Raw genomic sequence first — 20,800 nt, forward strand, 5'->3', positions numbered from 1 at the left:
AGAGGAAGCAAAAGCAACACCTTAACTTATTTTAAGGGACAGTCGCATCAACTTTAACTAATCGCATCTAACGACCAACCAACCATTGACTGTCTGACTTACTGACCAACCAACCAAGCAAGCAACCAACCATCTAATCAACCAACCAACCATTCGACTGACCTAATAACTGACTGACCAACCAATCAAGCAACCAACCAACCATCTAATCAACCATTCGACTGTCCGAATAACTGACCGACCAACCGATCAACCGACCAAACAACCAACCATCTAATCAACCATCCAACAAACATTACCATTTGTAGAGCCTTGCAACAGGTAGATTTCAAAATCTCGTGGAAAACTAGCAGTCATTCAGTAAGAATGAAACCACTACTGATTATTGTCTGACCTTTAGTAATTTGATTTTCTTTATTACTTAAGGAACCAGAAAAGTTAAATGTCCAAAATGTATGTTTAAGTGACAAACAGTTGGAAGGAATATACTGAGGGGAAGCTTGAAAATAAGTACTAAATTAAATAGATAGGGAACTGAGCTCACGTGAAACTTGAAAAGCAAAGAGAGAAGCAGGGCTTTGACATCATGAGGTCTCCTGGGTGCATGTGACTGTGAGCAAAAACACTTATATCATGTAATGATGGAGATTTTGGGCTATTTTGCTGTTATATAAATGTAAGAACTCAGTTCAAATGTTCAGTGTTTATTTTACAACACTCTGGATTTTCCCTTATACTCTGGCTCAGAAATCTCCAAAACTTTCCATTGTTTCGCAATCTCTATTCTTCAGGGGGTTTTATGCATTTAACATTCAAAGCCTGATTTGCACAACATGTGCAGCAAAATTTGACTTTTCATGGCTACTGACACAGATGTTATGCTTTATAAAGTAATAAAAGCAGATTCCCTAACTTACCTTTGGCTCTAAAATGCCCCAAAAAACTGAAATATGAATTTTATGCTTGGCTTTATCCACAGTTCAGACGTCTGATCTGGAAATGTATACAAATTCTGGTTAAATAAGATTAGCATTTTTAAGCTTAAAATTTGAGAAAACTTATACTACAAAAAAAATATTATGGATAAGTAAATAATCCACTATTTCATGTTGAAATCTATTATTTGAACATTTTCTCTTATTCGCCTGTAGTGTCTCACATAAGAAGTATCCATCACATGTCAGGTAGTGAACACAGTTTTCTTATAATTTACTTTGAGGCTCGGTTTTTAAATACTATGTATGTACATGCTAACAATGGTTTAGTTGTATTTGGTTGATCTGGGAGTGATAAGCAGTTAAGACTTTTTATTTCATTAATACAGACAAATCAATTCTCTGACTAACTTTACATCTTTAATCCTTAAATCAGGTAGGAACCTTCTTTCTATTAAATCACAACCTATTGTGTCCTTCACATCAGTTTGAGGTCAGACAGTGACTCAGACTCACATGATCACATTAAGCCGCAGAGACAGAGAAATCAATCTGCTGCAGCGTGAGTCAACGGAGTAAAGGAGGAACTTCTGCAGATTCATGCAAATGATTTGTTTCGTTTTATGAAATAAATTATTGCATCACAGCGCCTACAGCTTTCTGTTCACTATGTATGAGGAAAATTAGAAAGAGCAGAATTTTGATTTCTATTTTCCATTTTTAGAATACATCAATGCTGCTGAATATACATTAGAGCTGTAATTTCAAGGAGATTGACACTATATTGATATAATAACAATTAATAAAAAAGCTTAAGTTATTAAATACAGATAATTCCTGCTATTACAAGCTGTGAAAAAAAGGCTTATTTACAAAGTCTGATCCTTTAATATACAGTAGGACATCAAACCACTAGATGGAAACGTCCTGAACTAATTAAACATGATCTCCCTCACCACCACCAGGAGGCACTAACAGCTCGAGCTCTCACTGTCCCCAGGAGGTGAACTTGAGTGTGAGAGGGCAAACTGAGGCTAAGGCGATAAAGATTTGTCCTCCAATAAACCTGGTGATAAGAACAAGAAGCAGTCATTTAAATACGTATTCAGGGTTTAATGTCGTCTAGGTTGTTAATCCAGCTACAACACCACAAAGACTTTGCCTGAGATGTATGAAGCAAACATTTGTTCTTGTGCTTTTTGTTTTACAGCACAAGCAGAATTTGTTTAAAATATAAATCTGTCTGTGAGGAGCTGATAAGAGCAGATATGACATTATAGAGCATGTTCCCATATTTACAATGAGCACGCCTTGAATTAACAGCTCCCGAGGGAAACTGGAAACCTTGACATGAGTGGATTCTGACTAACGGTGTTCTTAGAAGTTTAGGCTATTGCAATGCAGCCTCTCGCTCCTCCCACCTGATGACCATGTGATGCAGGTCAAACACAGGCTGACAGGAGAGAGAGAGAGGACAACCCCATTGTCCTCACCTTACAGAGAGAGGACGAGAAGAAGAAGAAGAAGAAGAAGAAGAAGTCAGAGAACAGGGGAAGGTATTTTATTTTGAACTGCTTCTGAAGTCATTAACGGTGATAAATCCCTGGAAATGTGGAACAGAGGAGATGCAGAGAAGAACTCCTGCGTGGATCAACTAAGGGATTCTCAGCCATGCAAAAAATTATCCCATTCCATCGAAGCGATACTGAGGAGGCCCACGTGTGTCCGAAAGGAGAAGAGAGTTCACCGGAGCTGGTCCGTCATCAAGGAGAACACCAGGGAATCGACACAGCACTCGTGTACAGGTACGTTTGCTTTTATTTTTTTAAACCCTTTTTAACCCTTAAATTCTGAAATACGATTCCGAATAATTTAAATATTTACTGCAATGTTGCCATTCTTTACTCTGTCTCTAGAACCTCCACAAACCCGACTACTTGAGGAGTCTCCAAAGGCCACGTCAGACTGCATCGGTGAGTGTCATGTGCTGAAAAGTAAAAGAGGAAGAGACTGTTTGGATTCATAAATGATGCTGATGATAATGATTTTGTTTTACAGGCCAGAGGAAGAAAAGGCAAACCAGGGTCACGTTCACACCGTACCAGGTGAAGGAGCTGGAGAAGGTTTTCCAGCAGACCCACTACCCAGACGTCAACACCAGAGAGCAGCTGGCCTCGGGTCTGCACCTCACCGAGGGCCGGATACAGGTAGGAGCACATTCAGCTCTGGAGTTGTGATGGTTTTTGTTGGTTTTATAAAATCAAGATTTCTCCAATGTTCATATATTGATGGGTGACTTTTTTTTGCGCCACACTCGTGTAAACATCCAAAGGTGTGAAATCCATACATCTATACCTTTTCTTATCATCGTGGTTCTATCCATATACAAGCAATCACATTCGATCTTATTTCGTAACTGATTCGTAACTGATTACATTCTAACAAGAGTCCGTTCGTTAATCCAGGGCTGGTAACAGTTCAGTGAACGCTCTCAAACAGTAGCCTGATAGTATTAAATAGACTAAATAGAAGCATCAATACACCTAAACGTACATATCACTACGTGTTAATGATTTTCTCATGATATCTGTATCCTTTGTAGTTTCAAAGGCCGCAGGCAGGTTTCTGTACGGCTGATTGATAATTCAGTTTAATTCAGACAGTTGTTAAAGTCAAACTATTTTGTGTCTAATGACATTTCGATTTCATTTAAATAACCAAACAATATAGGCTAAATGTATAAATAACAAAGTAACCTCTTTGTATATATTACAAACCAGGTGAATTTTTAAACCCAGGGAGGTTTAGGATGATTTGATATGAACCCAGGTCTATTGTTACTTTAAGAACAACACATATATTATTGACATTTAAAAATATTGTGTACATATGTAAATGTGGGTGTTGTTTGTGTGCGCTTCAGATTTGGTTCCAGAACCGCAGAGCCAAATGGAGGAAGGCCGAAACCCTGAAGGACCTGGAGCTGATCTCCAGGCAGCACGTCCAGTTCGCCAGTCACGAGCTGCAGTATTATGAGGTTTTAAAAACATTAAACTTCCATTTTAATATAAAATGAACAAGTTGAAATGTCCTGTGTGTGGGAATTTCTAATGAAATCGCTTGACTGGACAAATAAAAAGCTTGTTTCACTGATTAAAGCCGTTATCTAATGGTAATTGATTGCTTGACGATTGGTCGGGTGTTTTTCTCACAGATTTCTCTCTGTGCCCTGACAGAAGCCTCAGCTGCAGCCGGTGTGCTGGCTGCCGTGTTGCCTCCTGAAACCTCCTCACCCCCGGCTGCTCCCCAGAACGACATTAACACCGTCAATGCACGTGCTGACCAACACACATTCCCCAGATTACAGGACTCTCTATTTTGATCTGCTGGGGACAGAAAGATAGCACAGTCACTATTTTTACGCTGATGACACTATTCTGGTTCCTTGATTACTCGTGGTACAAAGATCGCACTGACTTTCTAATAATATGCAAAATGACTTTTTACGTTTACTCAATGGTTTGGTGTCTAAAATGTGTTGTCCACCTGATCTACAGTTTGCATGTTTTGCATTTTGTTCATTTACTGTTCATATACTATGACTATTCTCTGTCTGTCGCCCTTTCACGTCTAACTCTGTCCTACCAAATAAAAGCCTAAAAAGCCCAACAAATATATATAATTTAAAGAAAAGGTGAAAATCAGTGTTGACTTGGCTACTGAAGCATTCAGGTTGGACCTGGTGATAAGTCTGTACTGGTGTATTTGTACAGATCAAGGTTTGAGTTCCTCTCGGTATACACAGTACTTCTTGGTAGAGAGGCTGTTTGTGCTGTGTTCTGCAGGAGAGCGTTCAGGTTTTTCCTTTTTTTCATGACGCTACAGTTCCTTGTCGGAGATAAGATACAGCGCTGCCATAAACTGTTCATCTGTTTGACTTTCTGACAACCAGCCCCTTATCTTAATATTTCCTTGTAAAAAGAGGTTATTGGCAGGTCAGCTGTGTGATTTACAGAACTTGTCGAATAGGATCAAAGTTAAAAAAATATGAATACGGGTATTACTGTTTATTGGGGATGCAGAGATGTGTAAATAAATTTGACTTAAATAGAAAAAAAAAGAAACAAAAACTCTAAGTAATCTTTATTCCAGTTGATAAATCAATATCACAGATAAAGGTATTTCACAACCTTCACAGTACTGTCCTCCATTCCCCACGAGACCCTGTGATACTCTTTTGTGAGGTGATATCGTCACTTTCTTTCTGAGAAGTGTTACGTGGGCCATCTTTTCCAAATAATTACCAATTATAATATTGATAACGCAGCCGCGCCTTCGCTATCACTACCATAACTAAACTGACAGCGCCATAACTGATTAGGTTTAACAAGCCTCTGATGAAAAGGGTTAAACTTTTCACCCCGGCCATGTCTTCCTTTATTGCGCATGCAGCAAGATAAACTGTACTCCTGAGTGCGGGGCCGGGTTGAGAGAGGGCAGCACAGAGCGGTGTTGGTTTGAGAGCATCCTTGACCGTGCTTGTGTAACCATACGTTTATCATTAGGCAAGTGATTACAAATTGACATCTATAGTACTGCATTTATGATACACATATGATATTTGTTTGGATGGTTTAAATATTACAAACCAAAAAACAATTTCCTTGGATCATAAAAGATTTTTCTTTTTGTCAAAATTAGCATTATTGGTCAAAAGATCCGTGAATAATACATAGACAGTGTCATGAATTCATAGAAATGACTAAAGGGCTGTATGAATATTTTCTTTTTGTTTGGTGCATCATCAGTGGTCAGGAACACATTTTGTTTTTAAAATTTCCCATTTTGAAGTTTAAAAAATGTGGGTACACTGAGATGAATGAGTTGTCCCCTGGCTACTAGTGTCCACAATACCTATAAGATCTCTTGTAATTCAATACAACTGTGAGGCCATAAAGTCTATGGTGTCAGGGTGTGTGTAAACAGGGAAGATAAAAACTTAGAAACATACCCCCTCTTCGAAATGTTGTAAATTTGATGGCATCTAGTGGTGAAGTTGCACATTGCAACCAACTGAATGGCCCTCAGCCATGGATGTACAATAAGACAAGAGATATGGTGTAATAAGAAATCCATGCTCTCACTCAAGTGTGTAGGAGAACCGATGGTGGCCTCTCTGAAAGGCCTCCTCTGCAGCCACTGTTTGATTTGTCCATTCTGGGCTTCTGTAGAAAGATGGCAGACACCATTGAAGAAAACCCGTGCCCACATTAAAGGGCTTCCTCCAGGTTTTTAAAAAACACTATCATTCTTAGTCAGAGGTTATTCCTTAATGAAAATAATAATTCCTCTCACTAGATCCAGCTAAATCCTTCAACATTGTACACAAATTAAGCCAAAATATCCCAGACACAGGTGCATCCATCTTGCACTTTCACTTTCTGTCAATCATGACGTTTCAACCCGTTCTTTTAAAGTCAAATAACTAATCAAAATTAAACTTTAAAAACGTGAGCACTGTACATGCATCAGTTTGATAGGAACTACCTATGTGACAGAAACCATCTTTGAGAAGAGCTTTTGATTTATGTATTATTATATTTATGGATAGGTAGATGGATGGATGGATAGATAGTAAAAGAGAGATAAACAGATAGATGAGAGAGAGAGAGAGAGAGAGAGAGAGAGAGAGAGAGAGAGAGAGAGAGAGAGCGATGGATAGACAGACAGACAGACAGAGTGGTATACCTCCATGTTGCAGACAGGTGGCGCCCTCGCCCCCATGAATAAGCAGAAATGATGCTCAGTATTCTGCTGACTTCACTGACCTGGTTTCAAAGCGCGAGGCTTCATCAAACTGTTGTTGTGGATGTTTGAATGTTATTTATCTGCTATTAGCTGATATTTCTCTGTGGATGCGGATGTTGAGGGTGTTTGTTTGGTTTGACATGTTTTAAAGAGAGAGTGAGAGGGGGGGGGGCGGATACTCGGTGTCCCTCAGCCTCCGCCCGCCTCCTCTGGCTCCGTCCAAACCGGCCGAGGGGCGCAGGAGGAGCCGCAGAGCCGCCGACAGAGGAGGAGGGGGGGACTGCCGCTCCGACACCGGGAGACAGGGGCGATGGCCGCCGGCTTAGGATGCGGGGAATCGGTGGATCAGTACCGAGCCGAGGTGCAGCGGCTCACCCAGGAGCTGGCCGAGGCGAACCGGGAGAAGATCCGGGCTGCGGAGTGCGGACTGGTGGTGCTGGAGGAGAACCAGGCGCTGAAGCACAAGTATGCGGAGCTGGAGACCGAGCAGGAGACCCTCAGGAAGGAGTTGGAGCAGTTGCAGGAGGTGGGTGCAGGAGGTTTGGGTTGGGGGGGGAGAACAGGCTGCATGACCCAGGTGTTGTTTGTGTTGGTCAGCTGTTTTCTGCACAGACCTGTGGGCCCCTCCAGGGTGGGGACCGGCAGGGGTCGTCATGTTGTCTCCAGGGTCCCCAACAAAACATGTCAACTTTAATGTTACTGAAAATCATCCTGTTTGCATGACTGTGCAACCAGTGGCGGATCTAGGATTTTTTTTTTTTATTATGGGGGCCGTAAAGGGCCCCCCAAATTAAATGGTACATACCGTGTGGCTGAGGAGGTGGATGCAGGTTAAAAGGCTGTAACCTGAGGGAAAGGGGTTTACCTCACAGTTACACACCTGCAGACACACACATGCACACACACCTATCCTCTTAGGGCTGCAGCATCTCTGTGAAATGGTGTTAGGCTGCAGTGCACCGAGTTCGATAGAAACACTGAGGACACCTTGGTGTTAAATGGTAAATACTGTAAAGTAGCTGGATGCATGTTAAATGCTTTTCTCACAGTTTGGTTGAATTTTTTCGAAAAAGCTTCTTCTTCTTCTTCCCGGCTCATGTAAATACAATTATTCCTTGTTGAGCCAAAACAATTAGTTGATCAGTCAATTATTTAATCTACTGAAAATTAATTAGCAACGTCATCAATACGTTTATTTTTACAAAATCTGTGGTTCCAGCAACTTAAATGTTTGCAGTTGCAGATTTAGGATTTTTCTAAATCCAAATGAAATGGTAAACACTGTGTGGCTGAGTAGGGCTACAGTCGGGTTGAATTTTCCGAAATTGTTCCTAGTTCAAACACATTGTTTGTCTGTGCACTACTGACAGCCAATTAGAATTAGATTTTGCAACCTGTCCCACTTCTGGATCCGACCCTAGAAATCGTCAATTTCTACGCTAAGGGCACGGTCACACATATTGCGAAAGTGAAGCGAATATCAACGGTTAAAAGTTCGCCAAAGTAGAACTCAGCACGAAGCCGTGCTGGGATTTGTTTCACCACAGGAAATCATTGTTTTATTCTATCCCTCGTTCGCACAGGTGGGAAGTGAAGGTGAGAGATTGATGTGTGACCGGGTCATCTTGCATAGGGCTGGGCCGTGATTCGATATAATAATTATCACGACAAATGTCCAATTATTATTTCAGATCTTTGCTCTTGAGTGAAGGTTGTGGTTTTAAAATCTTTACGGGCAGAGAATGACAAACACTTCAGCAAATACAAAACTGAGCAATTACGTGTGACCTCATTGTGTTTGCACAACACATAAGAAATATATTGATATATGTTGGACTTGTGTAACATATTGTTATTGATGAGGATTATATTGCGATAATTATTGATTTGGTCGCTCATCCATAGTCCTGCATGAATAAGTTGTAATGAAATATAAGTCGATGGTGTTTCTGAGCAGTGAAGCTCAACAAAAAGCAACACTGCATATAACACAATATGCAAGCTCAGGATTCTGCCAGTAACACCCAGCTCCCCCCCCTCCCCCCCTCCCTCACCAGTGCTCCCCTGCTCCTTTGTTTTCAAGACTCCTTCCCACAGTGAGTAAATGTCGCCAGTCACTCATTTCAGACGTCTGTGTTTTTCCAAGAGAGTTTTCAAGACTCCGTCAGTAATTGAATCTTCACCACAGCTTGTGTGTGGTGGTTCAGATGCTTCCATTTAGAAAAAGCAAGGACAGCATGATTGACTGTGAGAATAAACACATTCATTTATATTTGGTGAAGCACTGCAGGACCCTGATTACGTGGCTGTGTTTACACATTCAGTCATTAATGAATACATGTGTATAAGAAAAGGAGGATGAGGACATGGCTCTTAGAGTTGAGAGAGGAAGCTGAAGGCTGTGTTTTTGTTTTGTGTGTGAATGTGTGTGTGTGTGTGTGTGTGTGTGTGTGTGGGCGAGAGAGAGAGCGAGAGAGTCAGAGATGTTTGTTCTGTGCTGCCAACTCAGAAATCCTCATCATTATTTATACAGTGTCGTCTCTAATCAAGCACACACCGGTCACTCTGGTCTGAGATAAAAGTCGCTCAGGCACAAGAATATTCCCAAAGAGAGTGAAAAGTGTATTAAAGCCATGTTTCATTTATTTACACTATCTTACTCTATTCTGGGGTTTTGACTGACGATTTAGACATTTTATGTTGTTAAATTGAGGTTTAGGACATTATGATGGACATTGTTTAGTATATTTGATTATCTATAGAGCATTTATTGATTAACTGATCAAGATAACATTTTGCAGTTTAACTGATCATGAAAATAATGGTGAGTCACAGCATCTCTTGTCCTTATCGAGGCCTCAGAAATGTGTAAAATCCATTAAGGTCTAACTTTGTTACCCCTGTAATGAAGGGAGTTATATGTCAAGAATTATCAGAGTCAATACCTGGACCAAGTAAACGTCCTATTTCTTTAAACCATTGTAATTTTAAATTGTCCTTTAACAGTTTAGATCTATCCTGACTTAATGCACCACAGAGATGTGTGTATATCTAAGCTACATTTACCACTCACTGTATATCTACTAGATTGAATCTCAAGGAAATGTACAAGTGTGAAAACTTAAATATGATCCAAAATCTTTGGATTATTAAGCCGTTAAAAAAGATCTAATAACATCTTCCACAAAAGATGAAGTAAAAACCATGAATAGAAAACATTAAAAGCATGTGAAACAACTGACTCCATCAGCTGGCTCTCCATATATACACTGTTTATATGTATATATAGCCAAATCAAAAAATAATGACATCACATGCTCAACCTTTAGCGCAGCACTCCCCATGCTACATTATACATGCACGGTTATATTTTTCCATCTCCCGCTCTCTTCCTCTGTGCCCTTTTTTCTATTCCAGTGCTTGACTAGTCGAACATTTTTGTTTTGACTCTCATGCGCCGTCAGAATGATCCTTGTGCAGCTCACAGAAGCACAGTGAAGACAAAGAGACGGCCCCATACCGCCGGCAGCAGAGCACTGTCCGGCCGATACCTCACACTTAGGAATTACTGGATGACGGGTGATGTGGCAGATGATGAGGGAGAATGTGATGGGACGGGGGAAAAGAGAGACAGAAGTGAAGCGACGGTGGAGTCGACAGTGGCTCCAGGGGGGAGTGGTGAAAGGAAAATGATGGAGAGGAGGGTAGTGGATTATGGAGTCATGCAACAACTTTTCATCACTTGGCTATAAAACAGTGCAGCAGCGGTGTTCTTTGTTTTGATCCGTCATCCGTTCACAGCTGCATCCTTTGTGTCCTCTGCTTCCCCACTCGTGTGTGTGTGTGTGTGTGTGTGTGTGTGTGTGTGTGTGTGTGTGTGTGTGTGTGTGTGTGTGTGTGTGTGTGTGTGTGTGTGTGTGTGTGTGTGTGTGTGTGTGTGTGTGTGCTCTTTGCCTGACGGAGGGAACATTTTCCGGAGGTGATATTACTTCCACAGAGAAGAACACCTCCTGGTTCCTGTCCGCCTGTCGCAGATCCTCTGTGAATATGAGTCCGAGTGGCACGAGTGCAAACCTGCCAGTACAATAACATCATCTCTGCTCCCGCTGTACTCCGGAGAGGTGTATTGTAAAAGGTCAGGGAAACAGCAAATGGAAATGGAGATTGCTTCTGGGACTGTGTGGCCTGTAGTACCGCAGCTGTCGGTTACTCTCATGAAAGATGATGAATCCATTACTCAGTCTCGCCATCGCCAACCTTTTCTCTTTCATTTGACTATAGATTGTGTTTCATCCAGTCGGTGTTGAATTTTCAAATGCCCTCAAAGAGAGTGTTTTACTAGTTTGAATATAATATATAACAGTTCTGCATTAGAATGTCTAAAAACAACTGGATTTGTTATATATTATATTTAATGAATAAAACTTAAATACATTACATCATCTGTAAGCATAACTTTAGCCTCAATGGCGTCAGGTAGATTTTCTTTGGCGATGGCGGTGAAAACAACAACTCCCATGATCCCACGCTGCTTCTTGTTGTCATCAGTTAAGGTCTTTTATTTGATGTTTTGATAGAGAGACCCCTAGAGGTCGAACTTACATATTAACCCTCAGAGCTGACAGCAGATTGTTCTATTGGCTTATGTACAGTGTTATACATCTCACTGAGTATAATCTATTCTGAGTGTATGTACAAGCCGGCCAGATTTGCATGCGTCTTCCCCACCGTGTTTCCATATGTTCTGTGGTCACACCAACAGTATGTCGTGTGTTCAGTTCAGGTCCCAGCTGGTGGAGGAACAAGTCCCCACGTCACACATGCACTGAACTCACAGACGGCACACACAGGAAAAATCCACACAGGACTCAGCTGCTCTAATTCAGTCTCGCTGTAACAAACTTGTTTTTTGTGTGTCTGTATCTGGCTTTGATTTGTGTCCCGTTATATCAGGCTAACACACTGATGATAAAGTAAAGAAATCTGCTCCAAAATTTAGTGGCTTCTACTTTGGTGTCATGTCCCACCCCTTCACAAGATTTAACGGAAATCGATCAAGTAGTTTTTGAGTTATCCTGCTGAGAATAACAAAGAAAGAAAACAAAACCTCGTTGCCCCCTCACAGTTTCCCAGAGCCCAAGGTGACATCTTCAGATTGTGGGTTTTGATAGTTTGGAATAAAATCTCACATTTTCTAAAATAGTAGCTGAAATGATTTGTTTGCCGACCAATCAAATAACTGTTTCAGTGGAAATCCCGCCTTCCTTTAATACAGACAAAGGCGCGTCTAAAAAGTCATCATGGCCGTTCGTCTACTAGAAGAAGTTGCACGTCTCTCTCTGCTGCCTGCAGGGTCCAGACAGATATAGGAAGCTAAGAGTGTGTTTTGGCAGCAAAGTGTCCGTCTACATATTTTCCCTTTATCGAGCTCTTTCACTCGGACTCCCTCCCCGTCTTTCTCTCTGCCCCCTGGCCCGACCACTCTCATTTCTTGTATTGTTCTGCATGAGTGTGTGTGTGTGTGTGTGTGTGTGTGTGTGTGTGTGTGTGTGTGTGTGTGTGTGTGTGTGTGTGTGTGTGTGTGTGTGTGTGTGTGTGTGTGTGTGTACTGTGTAAGTCTCTGGATAGCTGCCTAAGCAGTGACGGAAACACCCGTTACCCCTTGGCTCTGGCTTGTAAGTGCTGTCTCCAGGCAGATCTACCTCGGGTAGGACACAGTGAGAGGCCGAAGGAGGAGGATGCCTTTGCTGCAGAGGAGGAGGAGGAGGAGGAGGAGGAGGAGCAGCGTGTTCATGTCTTCATCACATCGTCTGTAGATTGAGTCCAATGGTAGACCAGCCCTGCAGTCATTGAAATATATTTTTCTGATTCAACTATTTCACTCATTGAATTAAACCATTTGATTTCTATGTCTGAAAATGACTCTGCACTCACATTTGGAGGTTAATTAATTTAGAAAACCAAAGTGCTCTGCTGGGATCAGTGGCGTCACTTTGTATAAATTAAACATAACATATTTGGAGACTACTAGAAGTGTTTTTACCTTTGTACTGAGCCTTTCTGGGTGTATCCCTATGCTATTACCCAACTTCCATTGGGCTAAGCTAAACTAAACGTCTGCTTGATAAGCTTTATTTTTAAAGGACCAGTGAGTTGGATTTAGTGGCATCTAGTGGTGAGGTGGCAGATTGCAACCAATAATCCCTCACTTCCCTCTGTCTAGAGTCAATCTCTAGAGCATCAGTGATTTGTCTGTCCTGGGCCACTGTATCACGGACTATGTGGAAGAGGATCTGCTCCCTTCATAGATAAAAAGGGCTCATTGTGTTGTTATGGTGCTTTATTCCCCAGGGGTTTGCCTGTCAGCGAGCAGCAACATGTGAGAATACACTGAAGATGATTGATTAGCTGTCACTCCACTCCCTCCGGGATTTGCTCAACAGTAATATCTGCATGAGTCAAGCATATATCATGCGACTGCTCGGTCATTAGAGACGAGCGACGAGGCTGTGAAGCTTCTGTTTGTCTCAACCTCCTTCAGAATGAATTATAAAGCCCAGAGAATGAGTGGTGCAAAGTCACACTGGTCCGTGAACCCTCCGTGTCCCAGGCAGCAGGAAACCATACATGAATATATTACACATGATGGGTGACATTTCCAGGGGTGTTTATCATATTTCCCTCCACGACGGTGAACTCCTGCAGTGACATTACTGAGGAAACGTATCAGACAAGTCCCTGAAGCCGCAGGGTTGTTACTGTCAGGTGTTAAAGTTCCTCTCCTGACGTTGAATAAACCTCAAAACTAATTTTGGAGCCTCGAAATTACATTTCATTCAGTACTCGCTGATGTATGATTATTCAAAAGGGCCCTGGCTCTATCTCTACCCCCCCAGCCTCGTACCTGCACCTCTGACTCTGCTCGTCAAACACACAAACCTCTGCTCAGCTTCTGTTTTCATTACTGTCTGAGAAATAGTTGTTTAGGAGTAATTCAAGAGCAAATTACACAGTGTTGCCTTGAAGTCCACATATCAGAATGTTTTTTTAATGTGTGGCGCTCAACATTAGAACCATTATCGTAAAACATGCACTTTTGACTTGATGATGTCCTCATACAGGTAATAATGTGTAGCCGTGTCGGAATCAGTTGAAAAAAGACTCATGAAATGAATCAAAATCTTGAACCCTTGGGAACATTTATTAACTTTTTTTACCAAAGGCCCTGGTGTGTTTGACCCGGCCTCCAACTCGGGGGGGAACAATCTGGCCTGAGAGCGTCTGTGGTTGTAGATCTATCTGCACTGACTGGGTAAAAGGATGCATTACAGGTGCCCCCCCCCCTCCTTTAATCCTCTTTTGCATTAGCAGGGGTCCGTAGCAGAGTCAGTAAACATGGACGGAGGGGAGCAATCAATACCTCATGAGATGATGCCGTCCCCCTCTTTCACTTTTTCTCCACAATGTCCGTGAGTCCACCATCCCCCTCCTCATTTCCCATGGCGCCCCCCCTCCCCTGTGCTCCTCCCACCCCCTGGAGTGATCTGGGAATTATGCATCGATTTCTGCTCTATGTGGTGAAAACGTATCACGTCTGAGCCCAGGCTGCATGCGCTCCATTGTGTGTAGCGTGGCTTGAATTGTTGGTGAAACACAGCTGACGGATTCCTTGTGATTTCTTGTGAAGTGGATCAAAGCCCAGAGAAAACAGCTGTGGAATCGCTTACAAATCGCTCACAGAGATGAAACTGTGTTTCTGTACCTTGTGACGTCTGCAGCACAGCAGGACGCTAACCTAATGTGGTTAGACGCTTATTATTGTATTGTTTATTGAGTGTTAATGACATCAGTGTTTTGAGGGAGGAAGGTTTGCCGCAGGTTTGATGGCGTTGACCTCCGACCCGAGCAACAGGCTCGGGAATGCAGCGGAGCATAGAAACAAGGACCTGTCTGTCCTCGTGTTTTGGCCTCTTGTGTGTGTGTGTGTGTGTGTGTGTGTGTGTGTGTGTGTGTGTGTGTGTGTGTGTGTGTGTGTGTGTGTGTGTGTGTGTGTGTGTGTGTGTGTGTGTGTGTGTGTGTGTGTGACGACCTGAAGGGAAGGTCATTGGTCTTTGTGGCTGAGTCACATGTTAAAACCTCTTCGCCCGCGTGTGCGCACTGATTGCTTCTTTTTTTTTGTTTGTTTATTATCTACGCTATGACTGTGTGTGTAGAGGGAGAGAGGGGTGGGGGCTTTGGTAGCGGATCTTGTGCTCGAGAGCAGAGAGTGAGGGGCGGCAGGTTGAAGTGGTGGTGGGAGTCATGAGGGACCCGGCGCTATCGGTTGGGTTTCTTTGTTGTTATTGCATTTTATGGATTGTGACTTATTGGAGACGAGGAAAGGAAGAGAGAAGGTGGGGATTTGTCGCTGGTTATAGGACAATTTAAAAGGTTAGGGCGGCCAAGGCTCAGGAAGTATAGAGCGGGTCGTCCACTATCCAGAAGGTTGGCTGTTAGATCCCAGTGTCCCTCATTCCCTGGGAATGTGGGAGTGTCCTTGGGCAAGACCCTGAACACCAACTAGCCACAAACGACTGTGCCAGCAGTGTGTGAGTGATGTGTAATAGAGAAAGTGCTGCACATAGATTCACTGTGTGTGTGTGTGTGTGTGTGTGTGTGTGTGTGTGTGTGTGTGTGTGTGTGTGTGTGTGTGTGTGTGTGTGTGTGTGTGTGTGTGTGTGTGTGTGTGTGTGTGTGAGAGAGAGAGTGAGTGAATGGGCCAATAGCAAAAATTCAGACCATTTAAAAAAGACGATCAAAGTTATTTCAGTCTGACCCTTATTTAGTTTTTGTCCCCACTTTTTAAAATCTCATGACACCCTCATGAAAGCCGTACGGACCCTCCCTCCCCGTCCTTTTGCTTTCTCTCTGCAGAAACCCCTTCAGGCCCAGACTCTGTTTTCCAGAAAGCTCCTTTTTACCGCAGTGAAATACAGTCGTTGCTCAGAGGGACCGGGGAACCGGAGCCTGCAGGCTGCTGTATTGATTAGTCGTCTACTTTAGCGATGTGTGCTGGAAACTCTGAAGGCGTAGCAGAAATGCGAGGAAAACAAAGGTCTTCACTGTGTGAGCTCCAGCTTGCGCCTCGATCACGTGAATTTAATGTTTGTTTCTTTTAAAAAAGCATCAGCCTCTTCAATTATTCTGCTGTGGTTGTGTCTAGACGGAGCAAAATCGAGTTTCAGCTTCTTTCCTGATTATCATCTCTGCATGCAGAGGGAAGAGAAGCATCCTATCTCCATGTCCAGAGGCCATTACATCCAGCGACGATGTAGAGCAAGAACAACCGCGATCGGCCCTCTGCCTCGTCACAGTTACAGTGCACGTATACAGTGGCATGCATGAGCACGTCACTGTGTGTGTGACACAGAATCAGGGTCAGAGGATCTGTCTTTGTCACTTTTACCCTGTTAGGGGCTGTACACTCTTAGACATTAAATTATCCTGTAGTTCAGCCATTTAATTAACCCTGTCCTCCATCACGGGAGCGCTGATGTCAAGTTAGGTCAGGAGACTGAGCGAGCACAGAGGAAGGACCTTGACTGTTGTATAAGTGCATATGGAAGATTTATAATAATGTTGAGGTTAACATGCCTGAGAATTTACGTAACCAAGACGTTTAGAAATCTTCTCGTATTCTTGTGCAGGCATCTCAGCGCTATCACAGCCTCACAAAGCTGCAAGCATAGAGCGTAGACTGTAAACAAAGATGGACGACACGTCTCCTCTTCCTCACACTGCAAGAAAATGAAGCCAAAATATTCCATCAAGTCGGGCTGCGTTCAGACAAAAATTTGGAAATGATATTTGGGGTTGGGTTTGGTCACGTACCTTTCGGGTTCCTGACAAGCACTGCTTAAAATAACAGAGAAAAAATTGTGTACTTTGACTTTTCCGGTTAGCCTGTGTCCCATCTGCTAACATGGATGAAGCAGGGTTTATGACCCATACTGCAGTCAGCCACATACAGTGCCTTGCATAAGTATTCACCCCTTGACTTTTCCCATTATGTACTGTTACTAACTGGAATTCAAATAGACTTAAATAAACTTTTCCCGTTGATCAACAAAACATGCATAGTACTTTGGAGGTGCAAAATAAATTTTATTGTGACACAAACAATAATGAGAACAAAAGTTGACATCTGTTGGGTGCATAAGTATTCACCCCTGTGTCAATACTTGTAGAACCCCCTTTCGCTGCAATTACAGCTGCAAGTCTTGGGTATGTCTCTACCAGCTTTGCACATCTAGAGATGGAAAGGTTTGTCCATTCTTCTGGCAAAAGATGAAGCTCAGTCAGATTGATGGAGACCGTCTGTGAACCGCAACTTCAAGTCTTGCCATAGATTCTATTGGATTGAGGTCTGGGCTTTGACTGGCCATTAAGACATTAACATTCTTTAATCCAAACCATTCCTTTGTAGCTCTGGCTGTATGTTTAGGGTCATTGTCCTGCTGAAGATGAACTCCCCCAGTCTCAAGTCTTTGCAGACTGCATCAGATTTTCTTCAAGGATTTCCTTATTTGGCTCCATCCATTTTCCCCTATTCTGACCAGTTTCCTTACTGCTGAAGAAAGCATCCCCACAGCATGATGCTACCACCACCATGTTTCACTGTTGGGATGGTGTGCTCAGGGTGATGGGCAGTGTTGGGTTTCGCCACATAGCGTTTTGCATTGAGGCCAAAGTTCAATTTGGTCTCATCTGACCAAGCACCTTCTTCCACATGTTTGCTGTGTCTCCACATGGCGAACCCAAACGGATTTTATGGATCCCTTTAACAATGGCTTTCTTCTGCCACTCTTCCATAAAGGCAGATTTGTGAGTAGACGACTAATAGTTGTCCTGTGACAGATTCTCCACCTCAGCTGTGGATCTCTGCAACTCCTCCAGAGTAACCATGGGCCTCCTGGTTGCTTCTCTGATTAATTTTCCTTGTCCGACTCTTCAGTTTGGGTGGAGCCTCTCTGGTAGGTTTCGGTTGTGCCATATTCTTTCCATTTTCTTATGATGGATTTTATGGTGCTCGAGAGATGTTCAAAGCTCTGGATATTTTTATAACCTAACCCTGCTTCATATTTCTCACAACTTTATCCCTGACCTGTTTGGTGAGCTCCTGGTCTTCATGATGCTGTTTGTTCAGTAATGATCTCAACAAACTCTGAGTCCGTCACAGAACAGGTGTTTTATACTGAGATTAAATTGCAGACAGGTGGACCCTATTTACTAATTATGTGACTTGCAAATGTGACTTGTGAATGCAATTGGTCGCACCAGATCTTTGTTAGGGTTTCACAGTAAAGGGGTGAATACATATGCACTCAACACTTTTCAGATTTTTATTTGTAAATAATTTGAAATCCATGTAATATTTCCACTTCCAAATGATGCACTATTTTGTGTTGGTCCATTACATAAACTCACGATGAAATAAATTTTAATCTGTGGTTATACCATGACAAATGTAGAAAAGTCCAAAGGGGTGAATACTTATGCAAGGCACTGTACATACATCCCACAGGCCTGCAGGTTTGTCATGGACGCTCTCCTCCTACACTGCAGAAAAGCACTGAGTCACCCACAGGCCCCATATGTCAGCTGCAAGAGAGTCACTGTGCATCGCAGCCTGTGTTTGTCTGGCTCGGCCGCGTCCTCTCTATCAGGGGGATCGACCGCAGAGGGAGGAGACTGTGTTATCTGTATATTCTGTCTCCTGTCGCTCAGTCTCTGTCGGCTGCCTCTTTGAGTGCATTTACTGACCAATACCGATCGTCCTGCAAGCTTTCAAACACCTCCGTTGTTTTGTTTTTCAGCGCTGTCCTCATTGCTCATTATATCTGCACCACTTAGTCTGACAAAGGGATAAGGGACTATAGGACGGAGGGAGGGAGGGAGACGGAGTGGGTCGATGTCCACACTCCCTACATTAGTGCTCTAATGCGTCTTCACCCCAGGCGTGTTCCTGAAAAACTCAGATGACAGAGGAGACTCGGTAGCTGGGGAGGAAAATGGTCTTTTGTCATTTAGGAGGATTATGACAGAGGGAGAAACCACTTAAAGGATTCTGGAACAAGAATGGATAAATGTATTAGAGGCAAATTGTCCTCGGAGAGATAAGAAGCAGAGGAGGAATGGAGGATTCAAGGAATGGAGGATAAAGTTATGTTAAAAGATAACTGGGGGGAGTTTTATAATTAAAATCTTTCAGACAGCTTTGTTTATTCTGTTATTTCAGTGTCAATGAACTTCTGAGCGTCTGTGGATCTCCGTGTTTATCAGGCTGTAACCCGAGGGAGAGGATCTGTCTGGGACACAGCTTTACCTCATACACGCACAGCTGCACACAAACAACTTCAGACACACAAATATCCACGTAAGGCTGCAGTGTCTCTTTAAAAAGTCTGTTTATTGCTTCAGCACATTTACCATGCGAGAGGCTGTGACACTGAGAAAACCCTGACAGTTACTAGTAAAGAAAAAATGAACCTGACAATTTACAACCATGTCAATCGGTTAAATTTATGAAGCAAAAATGTTTGTCTTGTATGATATCAAACTGATTATATTTGGGTTTTCAAATGTTTCTCCGACAAACAAGATGTTAAACTATGTTTGCTTAGGCTTTGGGAAAATTATTCCAGTACAGTTTATGGAGATTTGATTGACCAAACAATCAATTACTCATGAACAAATCAGCAGATTAATCAATAATGAAGATGTTTTAGTTTAGTCGGAGCCCTAATACCCTAAAGTAAGAGTAAGACATGCGCATCGATTCCTTCTTGATTTACATTTCTACGTCTGCCAAGGAGGTTATGTTTTCATGTGTGTTTCTTTGTCCGTCTGTCTGGTACTTTGCAGGTTGACCGCAAAACCTGGTAGAGGGATGTAGTGTCTATCAAATTTTGGTGTGGATCTGGATCTGTATTCTCAGAGAATCATTTGTGGATCTTGATGAAAACGTGTATGAGTATGTGGAAAATCTGGATCTAGTGAGTTTAAATGGGGCTTCCTTCCTGAAGGCACTCTGAATGAAATCCTCCTCTCGCTCTCCTCTCTCTGGCGACTCTTCTTGTTCTCCAGTGAATGACACGACTCAGGGATGAATACCAGTGAAGTGCATGTTCAACTCCGCCTGCAGCCGCGTGTGTTTCTGAATTAGTGTGCTGCAGCGGCCTGGCGAGTCGGCCGTGTGTTTTTGTGGTCGACTTGCTCATGATCTCCTCGAGGCCACATTACCGAGCAGAGCAGAGAGAGAGAGAGAGAGAGAGCTATGTATGACACAGTTTCTGCTGGTACGGTTTGTGCAGGTTGCTCGCACTCATCGCTGCTTTCTGGCAAAACATAAAATCGCGCGCTCCAGATGATCGTAGATGATGAGTTGTTGAAAGGCTACAGGACTCACAGAGGAGCGGAGAATGTAAAGATGGATTTTGAGAGAAAAGAGAGGCAATAAAGAGTCATTAGGAATTCTGCAAACTAATCACACGCCCAGCTGCCTCTCTGTCTACCGATTCAATGTTCATTCAGCCAGGCACCGCCGGAGCACACAGCGGCATTCAAGGAGTCCAAGCGTCTTCTTTATCATGAGCGGACTTGAGCCAAATTGAATCTGTTTAACAAGCCACGTCTTTTGAGCTAAACACAGCCCGTCCCCTGGCAGACCTCTCAGCACCGTGCACTGCACACATTGTGTTGGGCCCAACGTGACAGATGTGATGCTAAAGCACATAAAGGCCTTTTTCTGCTGTTACCCTGCATTATACAATGTAAGATGTAGCATAGCATCTTGTTATCAGAGGAGTAATAGGCTCCAGGGAACTAAACAGCATTCCAGTGAAGAGAGGATCCACATTCACATCTGTAAAGCTTTCATATTATACCAGCTCCGTGTTTATGGAGACAGTCGTTCATGAATGAAAGAGGTTTCAACTAAGGACATTGAACTGAAGGATTTAAATGGTTCAGTCGAGCATGTTTTGATTCTCACCATAACCATGAGAATCCAATAAACT

At 42.8% G+C, this 20,800-nt stretch overlaps 2 protein-coding genes across 8 annotated transcripts in view; both read left to right on the forward strand.

Annotated features, from left to right (window-relative positions):
• The first annotated feature begins 1,914 nt into the window (after positions 1 to 1,914).
• On the forward strand, positions 1,915 to 4,604 carry LOC118109922 (homeobox protein aristaless-like 4). Its single transcript, XM_035157388.1, has 5 exons — positions 1,915 to 2,740; positions 2,852 to 2,908; positions 2,994 to 3,142; positions 3,859 to 3,972; positions 4,172 to 4,604. The coding sequence occupies exons 1-5, from the start codon at positions 2,545 to 2,547 to the stop codon at positions 4,337 to 4,339; spliced, it is 684 nt and encodes a 227-aa protein (XP_035013279.1). The 5' UTR covers positions 1,915 to 2,544; the 3' UTR covers positions 4,340 to 4,604.
• Positions 4,605 to 6,754: 2,150 nt separating this feature from the next.
• Positions 6,755 to 20,800, forward strand: part of bicd1a (bicaudal D homolog 1a) — a 33,577-nt gene continuing 19,531 nt past the window's right edge. For 4 of the 7 annotated variants that reach the window (XM_035158003.2, XM_035158006.2, XM_035158005.2 and 1 more), the window contains exon 1: positions 6,757 to 7,269. In XM_035158003.2, coding sequence (XP_035013894.2) covers positions 7,054 to 7,269 — 216 coding nt within the window. In that variant the 5' untranslated portion in view covers positions 6,757 to 7,053. Of the gene's footprint in view, positions 7,270 to 20,800 lie in introns of all 7 variants that reach the window. The other 3 variants (XR_004696901.2, XM_035158004.2, XR_004696902.2) reach the window with 2 other exon arrangements.

The sequence above is a fragment of the Hippoglossus stenolepis genome, chromosome 5 (genome assembly GCF_022539355.2).
Source record: "Hippoglossus stenolepis isolate QCI-W04-F060 chromosome 5, HSTE1.2, whole genome shotgun sequence".
NCBI classification, from domain to species: domain Eukaryota; kingdom Metazoa; phylum Chordata; class Actinopteri; order Pleuronectiformes; family Pleuronectidae; genus Hippoglossus; species Hippoglossus stenolepis.

Bases quoted from the DNA above. Each gene is read 5' to 3' on its own strand.
- LOC118109922 (XM_035157388.1), top strand. From the start codon at position 2,545: ATGTGGAACAGAGGAGATGCAGAGAAGAACTCCTGCGTGGATCAACTA. The intron at 2,741-2,851 runs GTACGTTTGCTT...CTCTGTCTCTAG, and splicing joins GACACAGCACTCGTGTACAG to AACCTCCACAAACCCGACTA. The intron at 3,973-4,171 runs GTTTTAAAAACA...GTGCCCTGACAG, and splicing joins ACGAGCTGCAGTATTATGAG to AAGCCTCAGCTGCAGCCGGT.